This window comes from Thunnus albacares, chromosome 4 (assembly GCF_914725855.1).
Source record: "Thunnus albacares chromosome 4, fThuAlb1.1, whole genome shotgun sequence".
Classification (NCBI taxonomy): domain Eukaryota; kingdom Metazoa; phylum Chordata; class Actinopteri; order Scombriformes; family Scombridae; genus Thunnus; species Thunnus albacares.
The window spans coordinates 20987503-21008575 of record NC_058109.1 but is presented as its reverse complement, the minus strand read 5'-3'; the positions used below and the strand labels follow the sequence as shown (position 1 = coordinate 21008575).

Below are 21073 nucleotides of genomic sequence, written 5' to 3'. Positions count from 1 at the left end.
AGGTGTGAATATACATTTGAACTGTTATAGAAATAAAAACTAGACTTTAGAAAAAATAAAAATATAACTGTGTACTTACAAAACTATCTAAAATAAAATAAAAATATACAGAAAATGTCTTGTTTTAGTCTAATTTAGTCTTTGTCAATTTGGTCAAATTTGTCAAAACATCAAGCATGTAGATGCATTAGTGCATACTGTACTTTTATTTAGACTGAGATGTCTACATGACTGAGTCTATTGCTCTCACAAAGTGTTATGTTTGTATTTTAATACCTATTCTGAACTTCTTAAATCTTGCCCCTGACAAATACCCCCATATTATAATGAAAAAACCCTAAAACTAATACTGAAAGTAATAAAAACTAAACTAAAACGAATACTGAAAGTAATAAAAACTAAACTAAAACTAATAAAAACTAAACTAAAACTAAAACCGAAACTAATAAAAGCCAAACTGAAACGAGCAAACACACTCTGGAAACTAACTGAAACGAAACTGAACTGAAAACAAAAATTAAAAACGAAATGAAAATAAAAACTGATGAAAAATACAAAACTATAATAACACTACGCTCAACGTGAGGTTAACATCCCGTCCATTTTGATGCCAATGAGCAACTTATGCTACTATTTGCAGAATGAAAGTTAACTTTGTACTTTAAAATTGGGCTGGAGTACATATCTGCATTTTCCAGTTTTTGGCTGCGTACCAACATGGTTTTCACAAGCACAATGAATACTTACCGTGTTCTCACGTGACCTCGAAGAACAGGCAAAAAGGTTTCACATTTGCTGCCGAAACCCGGGATCGAACCAGGGACCTTTAGATCTTCAGTCTAACGCTCTCCCAACTGAGCTATTTCGGCGCGTCTGTATAATGATGTATCCCCTACAATTATATATAAAAACTTCTACGGATAATTAGCATAATTGTCTGTGTTATTTGTGTAACCGGGGATGTGCTTTGTGTTTCCTCACGACGGCTACATAAACGTAGCTCACCTGTGTGAACGCTTCAGCTACTCTTCAACACGATGGGGAGGCTGGAAAACGTTTCTAAGCCAACAGGAGCCCGATTTACGAAGAAAAAGCGATACGAATTATAAAAATATGTTGTTATCGGGAGCTAAAGACAGCAAAGCCGGTACAAAAGATCAACAGAGAAACACAAACTCCGACATTTAGCCGTGTTGAGCTTAGATAGTGTTGTTCTAACTTTTGAACACAAGATGGCGCCACCGGCAGCCATAAAATTCTGGTTCACACTGTGAAAATTATTAATGGCACAATCCTTCAGAGATTTTCCTTTTCTTTAAGTGTAGTTTCCTGACTCCACCTTGCCATAGATGCACTATAAATCAAAAAACCTCTGCCCCAATCAGTACTAACTTACTTACCTGAAGGAGATTTGCATGTTAAAAATGTTTAGATGGAATGAGGTTGAATTCATATGAAATCAAGACACTTTTATTGCTTCCCATTGTCAAAAAAATCAATACATTTACTTTATGTAAAAAGTATACCTATTTTATACCATTACTTCTAATCTAAATTGTAACAGATATGGAGAGGAATCATCATAGGTTTAATGATCTTAAGTGCAGTATATTTTAGAATATCAATATGGTAGCATATGCAGTGTATGACATACTTACTGTATACATGTATATCAAATTACTTTTCTGTTATTGAAAAATCTGTGTCAGTCACTTCTGAAGTCTCCAGTGCTCCTTGAACACATCAGAGCGATACTGATAAAAATGTCTCAGTGATCAAATTACATTAAAATGGATTAAATATTGGTTAGATCAGAGGGTGTCAGACCAGGGCCAGTTGGGACAGTAAGTCCTGTCAAAGCATTGCCAGTCTATTGTGCTTTATTCCCATCCATTACAGAGCTCAGACAATGGCCAAAACATTTGTCAAAGTCAGTAATGGGTGAATGCTTTGCCATAAATCACGAAAGAGCAGGGAGGACGCACTTAAAATACTTACTTGTTGGCTATTCTGTGACTTATGTGTCTTTTGGATGACACCCAAATGTGAAGGCATTGTAGGATCGATAGGAGCAATATTGTAAGAGTCTAATGGGTCAACAGTGGTAGAAGACAGTGTGGCTAGCTAATCTTATCTGCTTTTGGTGTTTGTTTTGTCTAACGGTTCTGCAGTGATGCAGTGCTATCCCTTTATTAGTCATATGATATTCCAATGCCAGCTTCTATGCCTCCCTTCCCTCCTCTCTTTCCCCTCTAATCTCCCCTCTATACTGCCTCTCATATTCTGTCTCTCTCCATCTCTTGCATGTTTTTGTTCCTCTGTCATCCCCCAAGGTGACTTTCCTTCCTTCACAGACACTGCAGCTGTTCCTCGCTTTGTTCTGAAAGGCCTGAGTGTGGATAAGAGATGAGAGAGAGATGCAGACTGGTGGAATAAAGAGAAGGGGAACCAAGGGAGGAAACGGGGGTGTGAAAGAGGAGGGGACTGATTAGATTATCAAGCAGGATGGAAGAATACATTGTTGATTCGCTGAACAAATCAGTTCTGAGACAAACACACACACACACACGCACACAGACAGATTTGCTCTGGTAAAGTAGACAATGAAGTGTCAACATGAAGAGATTGAGCAGCCTCGACAGATGCTTACCTGACTAACAAGTTTTATCTTCATTAGTACTGGTGATTAGCACAGTTGTCACATCACAGTGAGGCATAACGAGGGTTCACTACAGTCAGCACTAAATACTGCAAGTATCTGAGATGGAGTTTCTAAATTTAGGGATCAGATGAGTGGGGAGTGGAAACAGGAGATGTAGAAAGGGGGAGACAGACAGGAAAAAGAGCGACAGACAGTAACGTCCAGAGGAAGAGGAATGGAGGAATTCCCAAGTCACCTCAAGCAGGATGAATCCCAGTAGTTCCCTGTAGGAATACAGCTACGTTTGTGATGGAAGCCCAGTAAAAGGCGGTTCCTCATAATAAAATTGTAAATATATATATATATATGTATATATATATATATTTCATTCATCCATTCACATATCATTCCTTGTGATTTCATAAATAATTTAATTATTTCAGAAACATCACTATATACTGTACATATAGTTGGTTGACCTCTCTATTTGGTCCATAATTATTACATGTTGTAAAAGTCTTTTTTAAATTTAAGAAGAATATGGTGTTTCTCCTAAATCTTTATAATTTCCTCTTCTGTATTGCTTTTTTAAAAACCCTTTTTTTCTTTTTCATATTTCCATTTTTTATTATTATAGCAAAGAACATTGATCTAGACAGAAATATAAACACAGTATAATAGCTTCTCCTGTACAATTAAATATGTCCCTGCTGATAAGTAAAAGTCAATATTTGAAAATTGACAACAACCAATGTATAAACTGACACAGTGAACTGAGATAGATCAAGTCTTAGATAGATCACCTTTTAATACAGATTCTGTTCTGTTCTATACAATAACACGTAATATAAATCTTATACAATACTAATATTTCTCTATACACATGGTCATAAATGTACAGTACAGTGTACACACATACAGTATTAACACAAATACAATTACATGTATCATCTCTTTACAGAAACTTTCCAAATCATTCAGAGTTTATCACAATGGCTGTTTTTCTGTCCGGCAGATGATTGTGACCCCCCCCAAAAAAGTTTTTTTTTTTGACTAAAACTCAAAACAGACACTTCAATATTTACATCCCTGAAAAATGTACACGAATACACAAGAATTATTGTCTTCTGTCTGACTCAGAAATAGTGTAAAAGGGTTGAGGATTAAGGGGGAGATAGCCCAAAGCCCAAGGAGCTCTCCAAGACTTGAGCCCATACAAAGTACTCTATCTACTTATTGACATAAATCTTTACCTACTTTAACACCCATAATACAACAGCTGATTGAGGGCTGGTTTATTGTTCAATGTCCAGCACATTTTGAAATGAGACATGAAGCCCTGAGGAGAAAGAGAGACACAGATATAGTGTAATATGTCCAGACTCAGTTCAGAAGCTGACAGAGGCCTGTTTGCCTCCGCAGTCATTCAAAGTGCTGTCCAAAAGCAGTGACTCTGTCCTCCAGAGCAACAAACAACGAACGTGAGATGGTGTCCCATGTCAGCGTTTGTTTGTTTTTCCACATCAGCATTTCTCTGGTTTAGGATGCTAGTTTACCTGCAGTGATTACAGAGACAGTTTCAATGGAGTTTTAACAAAATATTGCCCTTTGATTACCACTTTAAAACTGAAGTGATACAATTTCAGTAGTATTACAGTGGCCTGTCATATACATATAGTTACAACTGCTCCATATAATTTGCTTTTATGTTTTGCCCAGCAGCCTCCTGCTGTTAATCAGAAGATTAAGTCCCCTTTCGTCTCTCTTCCCTCTGTAATCTAAACCACTAATAGAAAACCGACAATTCTGTGTTCACATTCTCTTTGTTCACATCCTAGGGGTCATTGCTTTGCTCATGATTTATTGCACATAATCATGGACACACACACACATTTGTTCATTCATACAACCACGCATTTGTTGCACACACACACACGCTCACAAACACATGTGCATACATGCAAACATACGAACACAATCACACATCCTCGCCCACGTAATCCACGTCACTCTTAAAGTTTATTTTTTCCAAAAGAAAGTCATGCCTTTTAGCTTAACTTTGCACACATTCTTATAAAATATGGTGCTTGTTTGAAATGAAATCTGTATCAGTTTTTTTTTTTTTTTTTGCAGTTTCCTGGTAGTTTCACTTGAGCCTGTAAACTTTGAATCTGGATGCTTGCATTTACCTGCGATTAATTTTGCTACACCATGTGCAAATCCTTTCACTTGTATACATTTTTTGTAAACATACAGCAGGACATTCAGCACCATGAGAATACATTAATAACTCAATTAAGGCATGAAAAAATAGGGAAAGAAAAAGAAATATAGACTTCAATTATTAATTTTCTCACTGAGAATATCTGTGCAGGTAGATATCAGTGTGCTTTCACAGGTAATGACTAAATGCAGATCAGTGTGCATTATGTGTGTGTGTGTGTGTGTGTGTGTGTGTCTATCTGTGCATATGTACATGCACATGCAAGTTAAAAATGCACGCAGGAGCATTAATGTATGCGTTTACTGTTATCTAACCCTTACCCTAAATGTTGAGTGCACACTAGTATCTTTAGTAGCCATCGGTATAGTGTTGTTATAATGCTTGGTCAGTGTTGCTATGGAGACACTGCGGTCACCTTGTCAGTCAAGGAGTGGACTAATGAGGGCCTGTGTAAAGAGAGCAGAGAGCTGCTCTAATTAGAGCTCAGGACTCACCTGTCTCCACATCTGCATGGAACCAGAGGTCATGGGATTTGTCCTGACCTTTGTAAACTAAGTGGTTATCATTTTTCTCACACCTATGCAAGGATATACACACAATCCATCTTTAGCAAATTGGTAAGATACACATGATTCTTCAAATTAACACACACACACAAACACACACACTCACACATGCAAACATGCTGAAGACCAGCCTCATTCCCTCACTGCCTCTGTAAGGCATCAGTGCCATCACTGGCCTCCATCCGTGGCTTGCGATTCTTCCTGTGGCCTCCCCCCTCCACCCAGGAGTTATGAATAACTGTTCCCCCACTGGGAGCTGGGTCTACCTGCAGAAGGGACACTACCCTTTTCTTGACACGTGTTTTGAGGGCACGGCGCAGCTTCTGCCTTGTGAAAGCATAGAGCAGAGGATGAAAGATGGTGGTTCCATAAGCCATTGCCAAGAAGCAAAGGCGGATCCGTACCAGGCTGTCACTGGGACCCAGACACAGGATGAGAACATTGACTGCAGACAGAGGGGCCCAGCAGCCCATAAAGGTGGATATAATGATTAGGGACATTTTAAGAACACGACGTTGACGCTCCCGACGGTCCCTGTGTCTACGCACAGCCCGCCTCAAAGCGATGATAGCAGAAACCGAAGCCTGGACACCCATGGAGGAGGCAGGCAATGGTGAAGTGGCATGGGTCTGGGTTGAGGCTGAAGCCGGGGTTGGAGAAGCAGGAGTTGCCGGTGTGGTGGCGATGGGGGTGGTGGCAGCAGTACTGACAGTAGTGACAGTTGCTCCACTGTCAGACATCCCCTGGGGCATGGAGGAGAGTGGTGGTGGGGATGTTGGTGTTGGTGTGGGAGAGGGTATAAGGGGAGGATGGGTGAGGTTCTGGTTCTGGTTGGAGGACACTACCTCTGTGGACAAGGTGAGGTCCTTCCTCCTCTGCCTCCTGCAACGTATCCTGCAGGTGGAGTCCTTTGCACGCGCACCCCTCATCATGTGGGAACCAATGCGAATGTTGAGGGCCTGTAGGATTCTGGAGTATGTGAACAACATGACAGCTACAGCGATGAAGAAGCAGGGCACTTGGAGTAACAGGTGGTAATACATAGCCAGGCCTGTGTAATACCCCTGCCCCCCGATGCACAACAGTGTCCTGTTCTGCCACACTGGAGGCAGGATGTGTGAAGGGGAGGAGGGCTGAGTGGAGGGTAAAGAGGAAGGAGAAAGGGAGGAAAAAATGGGTGTCACTCCAGTGGTGAGTTCAGAGTCATTGTTCTGCGCCTCTGGCTCCTCATCCTCACCATCCTCAGCCCTCAAAGAGAAGAAGTCCCCCTCAAGGAAGGGCAGGAAGAAGACAGCCAGAGACACAGCCCACACCGCTGCCAGGAGCAGCGCAGCACGCCTGGGGGTCAGCAGACGACTGGCTGGACGCACTGAGATGTCGTATCGGTCCAAACTGATCACCAGCACATTAACTGCTGTGGCGACGCTGGTGAATGTGACACAGGCCTCGTGAAAGAGACACAGCGTGGCAAGACTGCCAACTCCACTTCCATTAGCTGGTAGTAGGATCACAGCCACAGTCAGCGGCAGACACAGCACACAGACCAGTATGTCCAGGACATGGAGGTTGACTGTGACCAGGTTGCTGACTGAATCCACAAGGTTGGACTGAGCACAGTAGAGCACAAGTACGGTCAGGTTGCTGCTGAAGCCCAACACCAGCTCCAGCATCAGCACAGTGGTCAAAGACACCTGGTAGCCCAGAGGGTAGGGGGTGCTCCAGCCCTCCTCCACCCCCTCCCCACCCCCTCCATCCAGCAGGCCTACCCCCTGACCATCGCTGGTCTCAAGGAGGTCACGATAGCCTTCGGTCTCCATGGACGCCACAGCACTCCTTCACACATAGCAACAGAGGCCGCCACGCGAGACCATGCTCTGTCTCTTCTTTTCCTCTGGCTCAAACAAGACACCAACGAAGATGATGGCCAGATCGGTTTTCTATGAAAAAAATAGAGGAGAAAAATAGAAAGGAGAAGAGGAAGAGAAAGACAGACAGAAGACAGAGAAAGATCAAGGAGTTTAGCAGTCATCTTGTTTCATATTTACTCAAAAATAACACTGCACAACAAGTACAAGTCAAACTTGTCAGATTTCACAAGTGAAGAGAAGCTATGAGTTGACAGCGAAGTGAAAAGTGATCTTGGCAGTCGACTGGAGCCATGGGGTGCAGTTCAAGCTGCTGCTGATGACCCATGATGTCTCACTGGGCTCAGGCTGTTTGACAACAACATGCGTCGCATAGACAATGCTAACAGTGCAGAGGGGAATTTTCGGCATATTTGCAAGTATGAGTGCATTAAGTAGAGACTTAGCAGAGGATCTGAGCAGTCTGCAGATTTTATCAAACCACTGGGGAATTTATTTCCTGATTATGCTTATAGTTTATATACTGTGCTGAATTCTGTTACAAAGACATAACCATGTTTCTCATGATTCATTCTTACGCAACATACATTATATGGGTCAGAAACAAAGCTTGTAGGATATAGCACAAGGAAACATAAAGAACCAACCAGCACGCCAGTACTATTGAGATGGTAGTGACATAATGCATGTTGTTTATAGTACTTAGATCCACCTGTACCTCTTCCTTCATGATCGGCAACCCACCTTGTGAAGACAATTAATGCCTGTACAAAACCCAGTAAATGCAAATATAAAAATTCCCCTGTTAAATCCTTGGTCTTGATTATTCTACAAGCAGTATAAAACTGTCAGCTTCTACCTCCAAGAGGAGAGGTGGCAGAGACATTGGTGGGCTGGTAGAGAGACCGTGCAGTGCTTGTCAACATAACAGGCAACCAACTGAGGGTGGCAGCAGTTAATAGTTCTCACAGGGAGATGCAATGAAGACGAATGGATCAATGATCCACGGACAGTGGCACATAAACAACGCTATCAGAGAAAGACTAGCTCCCCTGGCATCCTCTCTCCACACCCCCTCTTTTCTACATCCCTCACATCCCTTCCTACTCTGTTGCATCTTCAGTTTACTGGCTGATACAGAGTACTTTGCATGTAGAGCATGCTATTCATGCTCACTGGATGCTCTCCTGTGCTCGGGAAGGAATCATATGAAGTGTTGGTTTATTAGATAGACCCCATCTTCATATACAGGAAGAAAGATTACTATTCCATGTGTCTCTGAATGAAGAGCTACAGGTGTGTCCTTACTGGCAGTGTTGACCTGAGACCTCTCTATCAACCTTTCCTCTGACATACTTTCTGTTCTCACCCTCTCATTTGCCCTTTTCTCTTTGTTTTATTTCACAGTTTTTCCTCCCATTTGTCATGTGGAAAGGACCTGCAGGCAGAACAGGACTCAGTGTGGAACAGTGGTCTATCTTAATCCACTAATGGGTTCCATGGGGTTTGTGGAGTTGCTGGAACATTGATTTAAAGCATCATCGATCTGCCAATTTAACAGGCCCGAGGCAAGGGAGCTCACAGACACACTCCCTGTCTCATCCTTTCACAAGTAACTGTGGTCTCATTTCGAGTGCTGCATAAAATAGTTCTGAGCGAATTTCTTTTATTTCTTACTTTTAACACCAACAAAGAAATAGTGTTGCATTTACTTTGACAAAATATCACAATACCGTAAGCCACCTGATATTACTGAACAAAGATAGGGTTTTTAAAATGTTCAATACATGTTTTTTTTAAGTATTTTGCCATCCTAAAAGCAGTATAAAAGTGACTGAAAATGAATGAAAATGTGGTCTTTGGGTTGCAACATTATGACATCATCTTGTTTCACAGACATGTTCCCAGGAGTAAAAATCTAGATCCACCATGTGTTTGAGACTATCAACACTGAGCCTCTTACCCGAGAATATTGTGTGAGCTGTGACCTTATAATGTCATCAGAATCAATTATGTTTACAGTCTTTATTCAATAGTGATGACTACACGATGCCATAGAGGATCATGGAGCAAACAAAGGCACATTTTATGTTTGACAGTCAATCACTTACACCAATCACAGAGGCAACATACATGTCAATACTCCATTGACCAACCAGTGTCTAAAAGCTCATGAGAGGGTTGTTTGAAGCACTACAGTAAATTAATGCCAGGGATGAAAACTGAACTCTCCGATAGCGTTTAATTAGAACTCAATAACTTTGTAAATGTAAGCTCACCAAGATTTGCTGAAAATTGAGTGGGATAACACAACAACTGCGATCTATATTTTTTTATTCACAGATCATGTGAAAACAAAACACACATGTTAAGTCCCTGCTCTTCTTTATAAGAGTAAAATTATCCATATCCATTGCATTCTGCAATCACTGATTTGATCAGTCTCATCAAACATCAGGCCATCATCTGTTTGTCTTAACAGTCCTGCAAATTAGTACAAGGGATAATAGTGTACTGGTGAAATGAGCAAGCTGAATAGCTTTCAACAAGAGTAATTGGCACTATTCTATGACTAAGTGAAACAATGAGCCACAATCAGTTCTGTGATAACAGATAGTACTGTGTGATGAACTAGTAAGAGATGCAAAGGGCCACAGATGAAAGACTGGAAAACATCTGTGAGCAGCTGTGACCTGCGGGCAGGAAAAGCCACAATAGTCTGTATTTTTACGGCAAGAGAGGGAGGAAGAAAATTAAAATGTGTAGACAGGATGCTGAACTTCGGGCAGATTTTCTAATCATCAGTGTTTTTTGTCTTTCAGTAGGAATTATAAACACATTGTGCTGTTGCGTCCCTGTTGCAACCAATCAGCATGTGTTTGTGTGTGTCTATATGTGAGCACATTGTTACACTTTTAAGTAGAAAATAGCTTGACAGAAAATAGCTGGAAACAAGGTGAAACTGTGGCACCACAAATAATATCCGCTCTGTGATTGATGTGATTGACAAGTCAGACAGAGGAGTTGGGGCAGAAGGAGATTAGGGCATGTACTAGAAAACATGTTATATTAAGACATGACCCAAACAAAAAGACAATAACATCTGTAAAGTTTTACCAGCTTGATAGAGGCTTCGCTTTGGTCATTACTTCTGAGGACAAACAAATCTGATGCTTGATTTTTTTTAAGCATCACTTATTATTCTGTTGAATGATCATCATTTGTGGGGCATGACTTCATTTTAGTCACACAGAGTCTTAAATTGGTTTTAGTAAACCTATGTGCCCTCTCCTCAGTCACCAATCAAAAGCATAATTTATCATGTCTATAATAATAATAATCATGTATAGAGAGCTAAATAATAAAGTTGGTTGGTTCAGTATAAAACCAAATGAGTAACTGTCATCTAGAGACTTTGCTTTGGCTTTGCATATGTTTTCATGTTTTCATGTTTTCTGGCTTCTTAGAACCCATAGAGTCTGTGCTTTGTTCCAAAACAACAACAAACTGATAGTGCACAACTTCCTGGACCCTGCTGTCAGGGTTATTATAGGTGTCCGGTTGTAGATGACAGGTTGTCAACCCCTTTTCACAATATCAGAGGGCAAATGCTACAGCAGATCCTGTTTTTAGCGTGAAAGCACTTTCTCTATTGTTTTTCTAGCTTTTTCTGTTCCATTGCAATCTTTCATGCACCTCACACACACACACTCGTACACACAAGCAATCCATGTATTTAGCATTTACTCCTGACAACTCGTTTCCTGCCAAAGGCTTAATTGCTTCAACAAAACACACAAAGGCAAACAGTGGGCATGCTTTCAGCCTAGGCAGGTAAGGCATTTCAGTTTCTTGGCATGTGTCTTGGGTGAAATAACACATAAAATTAGTACACTGAGAGGTTGTGCCAGATGGAGAGGGTCCAACAGTATATACTTTAGGGCAAAACTAACAGTGTCGTCCTTAGATGGTATGAGCATGCACTTGTCTTCTAAGGAAATGAAGAAGAGGAGGAATGAAAGATGCAAAAAGAAACAACTTCTTACAATAAAAGATGTAGATGGTACTGATACAGCTGATATTTCCCTAAGCTTCCAAGGCAACTGCAGCGAAATGCATTTAAAAGTTGCAAAACCTTATCGGAGTGCAATCAACAAAGTACAGCAGTGGATGTCAGCAGTGAAGCAGTGGATGTCAAGACCAAATTCAAGTTCAAGTTAATTAAACACACCTGCAACTCTGTCCCCAATATTTGGTCAGACATTGTATTCATTTTTTATTACTGTTCTCTTTTTTGTTCTCCGAGGCAGCTGTTCTTGGTTTTCATTAAGCTTCCTTTATTATTTCGCCTGTGCAAAATTGATCCTCAGAAATCTGGCAAATATACCAGAGTGTGCAATCAGCCGCACTTATCATATCCCCTTCCATCATTTTTGTGATAGATACATACACCCTTCACTGATTACACAGAATGATACCTCAGATGACAGGGAAAACTTCCAGGTCAGTGCACCTGTCTGCCACACAACACACACGTTTGCAGGTCTGCAATGAGGCAGAAACGGTTAATTAAATCTGGCTGTCTGTGTCATGACTGCTGTCCATCGCGCTGCTGCATGCCTGGATCTCACCCTGCTGCTGTTGAAAGTGCTGATCCAGCACCGCGTCTGAGGACAACCTCCCATTGTCACCTCAGTCTGCGGCAATGTAGATGTGACACTGTGGTTGACAGATGTGAGACTTCAGTTTGCTAATTATTTAAATATAACCTGCGCCCTCTATAAAACTTTATATGCCCAGTTTGTATATTTCTGGTGGTGTGACAACATCTGCTCAATGTCTGTCTGTTCCTAATCAACTGTGAAGTAATTTGTTAGGATTAGTTAGTGTTAGTATAGACTAATGTGTTTCTGGCTTGTTGTTGTCTGTTGTCTAGTGCTGTAAATTAAGTAAATTATTGACAACTCAAGTATAATAACTTGAATAGGAGGCAGAAGAACTTCAGAGTGACATTTACTGTATGCACAATGCTGAAAGTCTTGTCCAGTAAGGCATACCTCACTAGATTTGATTGTGTAAGCGACAGAATTGCTTTAAGTTAGTTTGTCCCTTTGGCAGGAGCTCTTGCTGTTAATCTGTATTCCTGCTGCTGTAGTTTATATTCAGCTATTGGAAAATATCCAGCGCCTGGAGATGGAGATTGTCAGTGCTGCTTACATGAGGACAACAATAACCCAAGTAGATGTTTTCCAAAAATGAGACTGGAAAGAGAAAAAGGCTGTGGTGGTAAGCAGTGCCTGTTTGTTCAAATAACTAAAAAAGACATGAGGGTGTTGTAACTGACTACAGATGCACAAAGATGGAAGCCATAGTTGAATTGTAGGGTTTATTGAGGCTACTATCTGTTCCTTCTGTTATGGATTTTTCCTTGTAAAACTGTGAAATGTCGCTACAAAATGGTGAGACTAGAAAGAAGCCTTTGCTTTTTGATTCTATGGGGCTGACACCAAAAGCTGACATTTAGGGAAGAAAGGGAAACCAAGGAGAGAGACAGGCAAAATGGGGAGAGAAGGAGAAAAAGACAGAAAAGAAAAAAGCAAACAGGATGATGGCGCATGCAGCATGCTGACTCATGGCTGTCTAAGGTATTCCTAATGTCCGCAGTGAGACAATTGATCAAAGGCTTAATTTTCCCACTCAATTCATCCAGCAGTGCTAACAGCAAGTAGCCACCAGCTGGGCAGCAGCATCCCTGGCAGACTCCCAGCAAACCAGCCAGGACAGGCCAACAACACAACCAACTCAGTGGGAGCAACAACATCCCACCTTATTCAATGTGTCTCTGATCAGGACAGCCTAACCAGCTTCAGGAGAAATGCACGCAATTCATTTCTAATTTATGTAACACTTGCATGTTTATTACAGGTGTTAGATGAACTCGTAACTGCTATGTGAGGCCAAGCAACACTTAACACTTTAAAATGTAAAAATGGGTTAACATAACTCCTGTTGAGCTTGCCAAAGACACACAGGCACACCGTGTAGTCCACAATGTATCGCTAACAGCCACCCACTCACACAGCCACCCACTGCCATCCCACGTCTCTGCACACGCTCCCTGTCCCTACACTCTCTGCAGATACAACGGAAGATGGATTGCTATCAGAGGTGAATGACATCTTATGTGCTTAAGAAACTGCTGAATCCCAGCTGCACTTATGCCTGAGACAAGTTAGGGAGAAAGGGATGGAGGTAACGGGTGGTAAGATGAAAATGGGAGGTAGGTGCAGTGAGGGAGTGATGGATGGGAGGGAGGCTTACGGGTGTGCAGATGGATGCTGAGTCGTGTGCTCGCTGGAGGGGAATGTTTGTTCCCTGTTCACTACCTCTATCCATCTCTCTTTTGAATAGTCCCAGTTGCACCTCCTTGCCTCCCCTCTTCACCATCCATCTTACACCAGCACACACATGCCTCTTTGCTTTTACACGACAACATCTTTGTGCAATCCCCCCAGATCTGCCAGATAGACCATTCTGTGATTTTGAATCCTAAAGTAGCGCCTCATAATGTAACAGTGCAAGTAGCCATTTGCTATTTTGTCACTACATCAGAGACCTTGTAGGTAAAATAAAGACTCACACGTCCAATCACTTTATATCCCACAATTCTTGACAGGCTGCTACCAGAACATCAATAAGGAAGCTGCAGAAGGCCAGTTAATTATCACAGCCTGTAATCTATATAACCAGCTCTCTATAGAGAGAAGACCTTGGTCTCTAGACAGCTCTGGTCCACAGGGTGTGAGGCATTATTACCACCTGACAGCGTGTTCGATGGATTTCATTTGGCTCCACCATTCATTAAAGGCACTCCTCGATATCCTATATCCAGCTATAATGTCCCAAGCCTGTAATTTTGCTATTACATGCGCCACCCCCCAATAAGCACTAATCAAGGCTGCCACGCAATCACAGCTCTTTAAAACAAGAAGAAATCAAATTCAAGTGTGAAAGCCAGAGGAATTCAAGTAAAACTGAATCAGAGCAAGTGGAGACCGTGATGTAAATCAGTGCTTTGGAAGGCTGTTCACTGGCCCATCGAAAAGAATAGCAATGATTAGTAATAATGATGGTAAGACAATAAAACACGATAAAATGCAGGGATATAACAGTGTTCATTATATGTCTATTATATTAGTCTATTATACTAATTACTCCTACATTTCTTATTTGCTCTGAAGTGATTAGCTGTGATGTCTCCCTCCATCTCTCCATTTCAACAACACTTGTCATCAGGAGTTAATTGATTATACAAATGCATTCGTCACACTAAATGCGCTTAACTGACTTTTGTTGAGCTGTGTTGTGTTGGAGTGTTGAGAATACAGAGATAAGTTACAGTGCGAGGACTCTAGTCACTTTTTGTCTGGTGACAAAGCGCTAAACCTGTATGTGTGATGACTGGCCTCTAAGCAGTGCTCATCTTCAGCCAGAAAAAGCTTTGACCTGTACTCATGTGCACATTGCTGCACTGAACATATTCACACACACACACTCACCCTGAAAACCTCACACAAGCAGGAGACGCTAACACAAACTTTGATTGAATTTGTTTTCTAAATCTGTTACATTAACTCAAACTGCGTTTGCTTTCAGTTAAGGAATCCAATAAACTTGGTCTTGATTTTTCGTTTGACTGCTGCATGGATTAGTGATTTGATTTTCCAGCTTGATTCTTCCAAGTAAATTAAATTTCAAGAGTGTCTCCACACAAGTCAAAAGCTGCTGAATGCAAGAAAATAGTGTTAATGAAAATAAATCAAAGAATTCCCACACTTATCTCCATTAAATATACCCAACTGAATGTCAAAACTTTCAATTAAACATGGTATGAAATGCAATGGTGTATGCAATGAAGAAAACTGTGTTGATGCTTTGATTTTGTTCCATATACCATACGGAAAGATGACATTTCCTTCTTAATGGTGCCATGTGGTGCCAGCTTCAGGTACCTTGGTGTCCACATCACCAAGGGCCTGACCTGGGGGCTGCATACCGACTTAGTGGTGAGAAAGGCAAGACAGAGACTGTTTCGCTTGAAGAAATTTTGGTATCCCCTCAAATACTGAGGAATTTCTACTCCTGCACCATCGAGAGCGTCCTGATGAGGAACATCACTGCCTGGTATGGAAACAACACCGAACAGTACCGCAAGGCCCTGCAAAGAGTGGTTCGCTTGGCTGAACATACAATAGGTGTACTCTACCCTGCCTAAGGGATATTTACACCAGGCACGGCAAAAATAAGGCTAGGAGAATCATTAAGGATTCCAACCACCCGGATAATGGCCTTTTATCCGTGCTGCAGTCAGGAAGAAGGTAGCAGATACACCAGGCCAGTACTGAGAGGCTCAGGAAGAGCTTCTACCGTCATGAGGTCACTGTCTAAGACTAACCCTCTCCCTCAAACCATACACATGTATTCATTACTATTCCTCTTTTATTTAAACTCTCGTTATTGCACAAATTGAAAGAACTGGATTACATTTCACTGTGATTGTACCTTGTATGATTACATGTGACAAATAAACTTGATTGATTGATTAGACTGTTTCTTACCAAAACATATTATGTATCCTTGAGGCCTAATAAACACACTGAGTACATTTTCTTTGACATAAAACATTTGCGAAACCATTTTTTAAAATATTGAAATGTACTGTTTACATCTGTATTCTCTTGCTAGCAGTCTTCTTCTCTGCCTTTGCTGGTGCATTCCTGCATTTCTTGGCACGTTACCACCATCTGTACATCAGTGAAAGACTGTGAAACCATTGTCAGGAATGTGTATCGCGTTCCCACTCCTAAAACATTGCTCCACAGCGCTAATAGTGGTCAAAAACTCCACAGGTTACCTTTAACAAAGCATTACATTGAAACTGTACCAAGCATACATTTTAAATCCCTAACCAGGACAGTTTTGCACTCTTGTAGTGCTCACCTTCAGCTGGAATTTAATCAAACTTTGCTTTGGTAGATCAGTCCTTGCACAGAGAGGGATCTCTTTATGTATCAAAATATTTTGTCTAAAACTGGCTCAGGTTCAGTGTTCATGGACAATGAGTCTTTAGCGAGATGAAGAGCAGATGAAGAGTTCAGAAAACAAAAGAAGACACCTTTGAAGGCAATGGAATAAGAGCAAAAGGAGAAAGTACAAAGATAAGGTACTAGAAAAAGAAAGACTGATGTTGTCTGTGCCAGGTTAAAATGATTAAGCTATTTCACTCCAGGAGGCAATTAGAGCTCAATTAATGCCATTTATCTCCTGTAGACAGGGCACCATTGACCAAGAGGGGAGAGCACCACTGCAGGCATCTGTGCTACCACACCGTAATGACAGACAGAGGTCTAACCTGAGGGAGGGGAAGACCAACACATACACACATCTCCAAAAAAAAAAAAATCATGGATTCATCTTCTTTTCTCATATGGAGAGTTTCATAAGAAACCCATTAGGAGGGCAAAGCAAATGAGGCACATACTAAATACTTGCAGTGTCAATCAAACCTCATTTACACTTACACCTTACAGAATGTGCTTGTCAGCTTCCATCTAGTGTAGCAGATGTGTCAACAGCATGGACATATGCAGTACATGTAATTATAACTAAATATAGCTAAACATACCTAAATATGTTTTGTAAGACAGAAGCAAGAAAACGGCTGTATTCCTGTGCTACAGATGGGCGGCCACTGAGTCTATGAAGTGGTTTTATACCTCTCTCTCTGTCTCCCTCCTCTTGGTAGTCTATTTCACCCCGGTCACTCCACTCTGCTCCTCTAATGATTTATCGTTCCATCTCTTCTCTCTATTTGCTCCTCACATGTCTTACTTTTTCACTACGACCCCTATCTCGAGCTGGGATCTGCTTCACCCTCATGTTTCCATGCACTGACACGCTTCAAGGAACAATGTTATTTACTATATTTGGCTATAGGGGATTAAGTGCGGTATCCATTTAATTTAACATAGTGAATCTGATCGTGTCGACAAGAAGGATGAGCATTATCAGCCTTCACTAATCAATACATCTATGTGCAAGGCAGTTATAGTGTTTATTATGTTTTGATCCTTTTCTGTTATTACACTCAAAGGCAGATTCTTATTTTTTAAAGATTTTATGCAAGGAAGTATGCACTGTACTTAGGAATACACAAATATAGACACAGTTTAAATTCCTTAAATACAGTTGAGACCCGCTGTTGAAGCCTGTTGTTGGACGCTTTTACAGCAGTGAATGTGACTGTTTCTACTTACTGCAGTGAGATTTTTGCATATATTGAACATCTGCCAAGCTTGCAAACAGTGTTGCCGTCTGTTTACAAGTCAAGTTAAAGATACAATAAAAAATGTATTAACATAACAGCTTGGAGGATTTAAATTGTCAGTGGAAAATTAATGTTTGGAATGAAAACATCACACCCTCCAAATACATACAATTTGCTGCTCTTACATAAATCTTGTGTGCTTTTACCACACTGTTGTTGTCTTTTAATCAGCCCAACAAGACTCTCACCATCTACACTGTTCAGCATTGTCATATATGAAATGTAAATAAGACCACTCAATCAGCTAGTCAGATCAGAGGTACAGTATTCCTTTGCTCATTGCGCTGAAACAAAATATGACAGCTTCCCTCAACTACGCTGCGGCTTCTAGCTGAAGAGTGACACGTGTGGTGGAATATTTTCCCACCAGCAGCATCAAAGCTTCTCTATAAATACATGCACAGACACAAACACACAATGACCCACATGCAAAGCAAACACACAGGCTGCCACCATGAGAGTGAATCGAAAATGGGAATATGTTAAAACAATTCTCCCGTTGGGATTCACATCAGGGATTCGACGTGGAAAAGAGGTGGAAATACAGCTGTTAGACATACACATGTGTGCACCAACACACACAGGTAGAAAACATCACAGGACAGGTGGGCTTTAATTAACTGTTTTTAATCTTTATGTTCAGTTTCACTAAAAAAGTCAATTTTGAGATGAACAGTTCTAATGTGGGCTTAAAATCAAAAGGAGGCAGGCAGTACCTTTTAGTAGCTTGTTTCAACACATGTCAGAGTGGTTAATGAACTGCAGTGTCAGTTAAAAATCACCAAGAAAGTAAAATTGAGGAGACAGTCAGCAACCAAATGGGGAAAAAATGGAAAAAAACAAGTCTTCCAAATTAAACGACCACATACTGTAGGTTGTTTAACCATGCGCTCCAGAACCACCCATGGGAATGTTTTCTAATCCAACACCTCTTTTGGCAGTAATCAGCAGGATAACATAATTTGTCAAACCACTGTTAAAAAATAATGATGTTTTATGATGTGACAATGCTGTGGTTACAGTCTGGTTAGGTTTAGGCACAAAAACCAATTGATTAGGGTTATGGTTAGGGTTAGGGTTAGGAGAAAACAGCGGTCTCCTGCAGCAAGGTCCATAAAGTCCACTTTTTGCAAGTTGGGATCGAACCAGCCACCCAAGCCGCCACCTCTGAATATGGAAATGTGTCACCTTATATAGATATCTCCACTGCACTGCTAGTTGGCGTCTGTCACTCAAACATAACTATAGGTCATTTTGGTGACTAACATTATAACCTATAGTGTCATTTTTCTTGGCAAGGACAGGATCGAAAAAAAGGTTTAACTATCCTCATTTCAAGCTAAATCTTAAACATTTAATTTAGGTTTTACTGTAGCCGCAAATAAAAACTAACTATAATACATTATCTAGATTAGGTCTACAGTATGCCGGTCTGACAGTTGTTAACAAATTACATAACCACACTTACTAAGCAATAACACTGCATTAGTATTTAAGGCCAAATTGAAAGTAAAATAAGCTGACACATTATTGTGGCATAGCACTGCGTGTTACAAGAGAATATAACGAAATAGAAAATTCATAAAGTATATCACGTGGGAATCCATAATGTGAGAGAGCAGAATAAGTGTTGCAGAGGAAAATGATGAGAAATACGAGAGACTACAAAAATAATGTTAACAAGCAAGGTGATATTAAAGGTATGTTGACAAAAAGTCTTTGATGAAAAAGTAACTTATGGCCAAATCATCATGCCAGGAAACAAAACTGCTTCCCCATATCTGAAGAATTTGGTAACAAATAGCTTTTTCCTTAATACTGATCAACTAATGCAAACAGGCAGGATTTTGACATTAAACTAATTGGGAGCATGAGCGAAACTTTAACCTGAACTAGACAATGTGATGCTTTGCACCAGTGTTAGCAGGGACAAATCCGTCACAGAAGGCCACTTTTCTATCACCCAACAACACATGTGCCCAATTTCACATCTCACCAACAAGAGAGCAGTGTTCAGAACAATCTTTATCACTGCTCCACATTCAAACACATGGCAAGACAGGGCTACACTGCAAGTTATGCAGTGGTATTTGTAAACCTTTACTACAGTTAAACTGGGGTTAACTTAAGTCAAATAGAGAGTTTTATGAATGTCGTGCTGCACTGTGACACCAATCATATCTCAAATTCAAATGAATTCAAATTGACAGCAAAAGTCAGGCAGAGAAAATGCAAATTTCTTATCAAGATCTATAAAAAAAGATGCATTTCGATTGTACTGTTTTTCTAATGAATGCAAAAGAGCCCTGATAAACAATCCTCATCAAACACCATTATCTCATGTGGTTATGGCAGTTCAAGACCAAGCAATCATGTGCAGTGTGGAAGAATTTTATATGATTAAAAGAATAAATGCCTGCTGAACTGAGCCTCTTAGAGATGATCAAACGGGCCACCTTCATGTTAAGCGTGGCGCGTCCATGTGACTGAAGCACATCAACAACCACTATGGGTCCCTGGAAAATGGAAGACTTGGAGGATCAAAATTACTATCGAAACAAATACTAAATTATACAAATAGCCAGTAGAATGCTACTAAAACCAACCTCCATATTTACTTTATTTTCCTCTGTATTACAAGTGCTGTCTGCTTGTCTTTTTCTGTACAGGACGTGCAAACCAAATTGGTCAGGAGCTGCTGAAGCGTGTTTGTCCCACAGATCAGTCACTTCATATCCGAAAATGCAAACAAGCGATAAAAATCAGCCGGTGACAAGTCCGGGGGCTGTTTTCAGGGCCCTCTTAAGTGCTGGTCTGACAATGAGGTGATTTGTTATTGTCGCCTCCAGTCCGGAATCAAAATGGTTTTACACAGTCTAGTCTCCTTCTAGAGAGCAAACCATCTGTTTCATTTTAGAGACAGACACAGTATTTGAAAGCCTTTACAAGTACATATTTTAAACAGACTGTGGTAGTAAAGAAATGATCAAAATCATGATTACAATTCTGATAATGACCTGAATTTTAAATGAATGAGTCTTAGCAGAAGTGCTGTGTTAAACTTACCAGTTTGGTGAGTGGGAATTCCCTTTACATCCTACTGCAGGTGTCGGTACTCTGCGCTATCTCCAGCACTGGACCTCGATTCACTCCAGCGCTCTCCAGGACAGCCGGCTGTCAGCCAAAAAACGTGACCAGAATAATTTGCCTCCGTTTTGTCATGAATATTACAGCGAGAGGGGTGGCTGGTGGGGTGGTGGTAGGGGGTATTGGTGGGGGGGGGCTCTCCGCGGCTGCAGTTAGAGAGCGCAGCAGTGGCTGTTGCACGCTTACAGGTAATGCCACAGTGTCTTGGCGTTTTTCTTTTAATTCCACCACTCAACACGTCTC

The 21073-nt window shown here is 40.9% G+C and overlaps 1 protein-coding gene and 1 non-coding gene across 2 annotated transcripts; both read right to left on the bottom strand.

The window, feature by feature from the left end:
* Positions 1-796: 796 nt before the first annotated feature.
* On the bottom strand, positions 797-869 carry trnaf-gaa. Its single transcript has one exon. It is a non-coding gene; the product is annotated as a tRNA-Phe (tRNA).
* Positions 870-3429: 2560 nt separating this feature from the next.
* LOC122980053 (G-protein coupled receptor 22) lies at positions 3430-20894 on the bottom strand. The gene is made up of 2 exons (XM_044347748.1): positions 20750-20894; positions 3430-7368 (listed from the first exon to the last, which is right to left on the bottom strand). The coding sequence occupies exon 2, from the start codon at positions 7246-7248 to the stop codon at positions 5572-5574; it is 1677 nt and encodes a 558-aa protein (XP_044203683.1). The 5' UTR covers positions 7249-7368; positions 20750-20894; the 3' UTR covers positions 3430-5571.
* Positions 20895-21073: the final 179 nt, after the last annotated feature.

Coding starts and splice junctions, on each gene's coding strand:
- LOC122980053 (XM_044347748.1), bottom strand. CDS start 7,248: ATGGAGACCGAAGGCTATCGTGACCTCCTTGAGACCAGCGATGGTCAG.